General features: G+C 46.9%; 1 protein-coding gene across 1 annotated transcript; it reads left to right on the plus strand.

Moving 5' to 3' along the window:
- Positions 1–742: 742 nt before the first annotated feature.
- Positions 743–1,996, plus strand: LOC135611349 (pentatricopeptide repeat-containing protein At5g56310-like). The gene has a single exon (XM_065107078.1). It carries the CDS (start codon positions 743–745, stop codon positions 1,994–1,996), a length of 1,254 nt encoding a protein of 417 aa, XP_064963150.1.
- The last annotated feature ends 624 nt before the right edge of the window (positions 1,997–2,620 follow it).

Genomic DNA, 2,620 nt, shown 5'->3' on the forward strand with positions numbered 1-2,620 from the left:
TCTATTTAAGTGGACTGAATTATTCTTAAAAATCATAGACATTGAGTCCACCTAAATCGTCTAAATTGCATTTACAAGTCAATGACATCTACTTGTAGTCTCTACCAATTTTCTTTATTCATGGCGATGATAACAGAGGAGGTCAACTATCCTCAGTATTTTGACTTGAAGAGATTCTTTTATTTTTGGAGAAGACTTGCTACCTTTGCGCTCGTACCTACTTGAGGTGTTTTCTTGTATGTTCATGATAAGATAAAATTCTTATTTTGTTGGCAATACTTCTTTTAATTCTCTTGATGTGTCCTCTACAATAAAAAAAAAATTAAGTATAAATCATTCTTTGGTTTTATTGTTTCAAGCTAGATAATGTCTATCCACATTCTATTTTGATTTGAATTGGCCTTCAAACCATGGATCACAAAACGATGGATCTGAAGGCCCAGTAAATATTGGAACCACCTCAGTAGACTCTGTTTCAACCTTAATGAATGAACTATATATATATATATATATATATATATATATATATATATATATATATATATATATATATGTTTCAACCACATCAAGAAATTGTATCATTCAAGACAATGATAGCCATAAGCATCACTCGAAAATATCTCGTGTGTATGTATGTGGTGGTGGCTCTGATTGCCGAGAAACACTGCAATTGGAGCCGTCGAACGGAGCAAAAGCATAAACAACGTTCTTTACCCGCAAACATTACGAGAGCAAAGAGGATATGGCGGCAACGCTACCCTCGGAAATCTCCATTTCCCACAGCACACATGACGCTCTCCCTCGGTGTCGTGTGCCCAGCAAATCCGCCCTCATCTCCGCCATGAAGGTGAGCTCCCTTCTCGCGTCCTCCCATGACGGCAGAGCCGTCCATGCTCGCGTCGTCAAGGCCGGACTGGGGACCGACAGATTCGTCGCCAGCTCCGTCATCAGCTTTTACTCTTCCTGCTCCGACTTGGACTCTGCCCGCAAGGCGTTCGACGGAGTTCTTGTTAAGGATGTTGCGCTTCAGACCGCCTTGCTCATCGGCTACGCCCAGAATGGTGAAATTACCCAAGCGAGGGCCTTGTTCGATGGGGTGATGGAGAAGGACGTTGTTGCTTGGAACGCGATGTTGAGTGCTTACACTCACTGCGGGCTCCCGCAGGATGCTCTCCAACTGTTCAGGGAAATGCAGATGTCGAATTGTAGGCCGAACGAGGTCACGCTCATCGGTGCCCTCTCGGCTTGCTCTCAGATAGGCTGTCTTGCTTTGGGTGAATGGATCCATGGTTATCTCAGGAGGCATCCGGAGGTTAGGCGCACGACGACGCTGAACAATTCCCTCGTGCATCTGTATGCCAAGTGTGGAAAGATTAATGCTGCTTTGGATACGTTTCTTGAGCACGGTTCCAGGGACTTGGAGTCATGGAACACCATGTTGACTGGATTCGCGATAAACGGATGCGGAACCAGTGCTCTCTCCCTCTTCTCGCAGATGATGAAGCTTGGGGTGAGGCCGGACAGGATCAGCTTCGTCGGGGTTTTGATGGCTTGCAGTCACTTTGGCATGGTTGACGATGCTCGCAGATGTTTGGATTGCATGACAAGGTTCTACGGGATCGAGCCAAGCGCCGAGCACTATGGATGCCTGGTGGATGTTCTGTCTCGTGGAGGACATCTAGATGAGGCGAGATCGCTACTGGAGAGCATGCCGTGTGAAGCTGATGCATCTGCGTGGGGTGCTCTTTTAGGTGGATGCTTTGCCCACGGCAAGTATGAACTAGGCATAGAAGCTGCTGTGCATCTCATTCAGCTCCAACCATTGGAAGAAGGTCGATATGTAGCGCTGCAGAATCTTTATGCTATGGTTGGTAGAACAGAAGATGCGTTGAGGGTGCGAAAGGTGATGTGTGATATGGGTATCAGGCGGTCTTCAGGGACAAGTATGATTGAAGTTGAAGGCGTTGTGCATGAGTTCTTAGCAGGAGATTTGTGACATTGACGATCCAAAGATGTGTTTGTGATGGTAAATGCATACTGGAAGGCCCCATGGGAGAATGTCTATAAAGATGAGCTCTGTAGCACCGGCTAGCTTGAGATCTAATGTCTACTCTAATGGAGGGAGATCTTGGATACAGGCACCATGAGACTTAGCTAGAGTGATGTTACTTCTCTTGTTCCCTTATTACTTCCTCCCCCTCTTTCTTCCCTCTCACTTTGACTCACAAGAGAGATACGAGTTTGGCAGAGTCGCGTAGCTAGAGAAAGCTATTATATAGTCTGCTCCGAAAGAGGTAGGTGTTGGAGGCAGGCTAATGAGATGGGCCAGTGTGCGTCGCGCAGGCAATGCCAAGGAGGAGCCGGCGCCGGAGAGGATAAGGTGCCTCGCGGCGGCGAGGGAGCCATGGTCGGCGGTTCTACAGTGTTACGAGATGCGTGCTGATGGTCATCTGTTGGCTAAGGCAGGGGAAGCAGTGAGCACGTGGAAGGCTTGCAGGCGGTGACGTGGGATGAGCTGCATCCCCAAATGCACATAAAATGCTGTCTTTTGTTTTCATTTCATGAATATGTTGGTGACTATAATCCATCTTTGTCCCTCGCCTTTACTGATCTCCTTTTT

This window comes from Musa acuminata, chromosome BXJ1-2 (genome assembly GCF_036884655.1).
Source record: "Musa acuminata AAA Group cultivar baxijiao chromosome BXJ1-2, Cavendish_Baxijiao_AAA, whole genome shotgun sequence".
Lineage (NCBI taxonomy): Eukaryota > Viridiplantae > Streptophyta > Magnoliopsida > Zingiberales > Musaceae > Musa > Musa acuminata.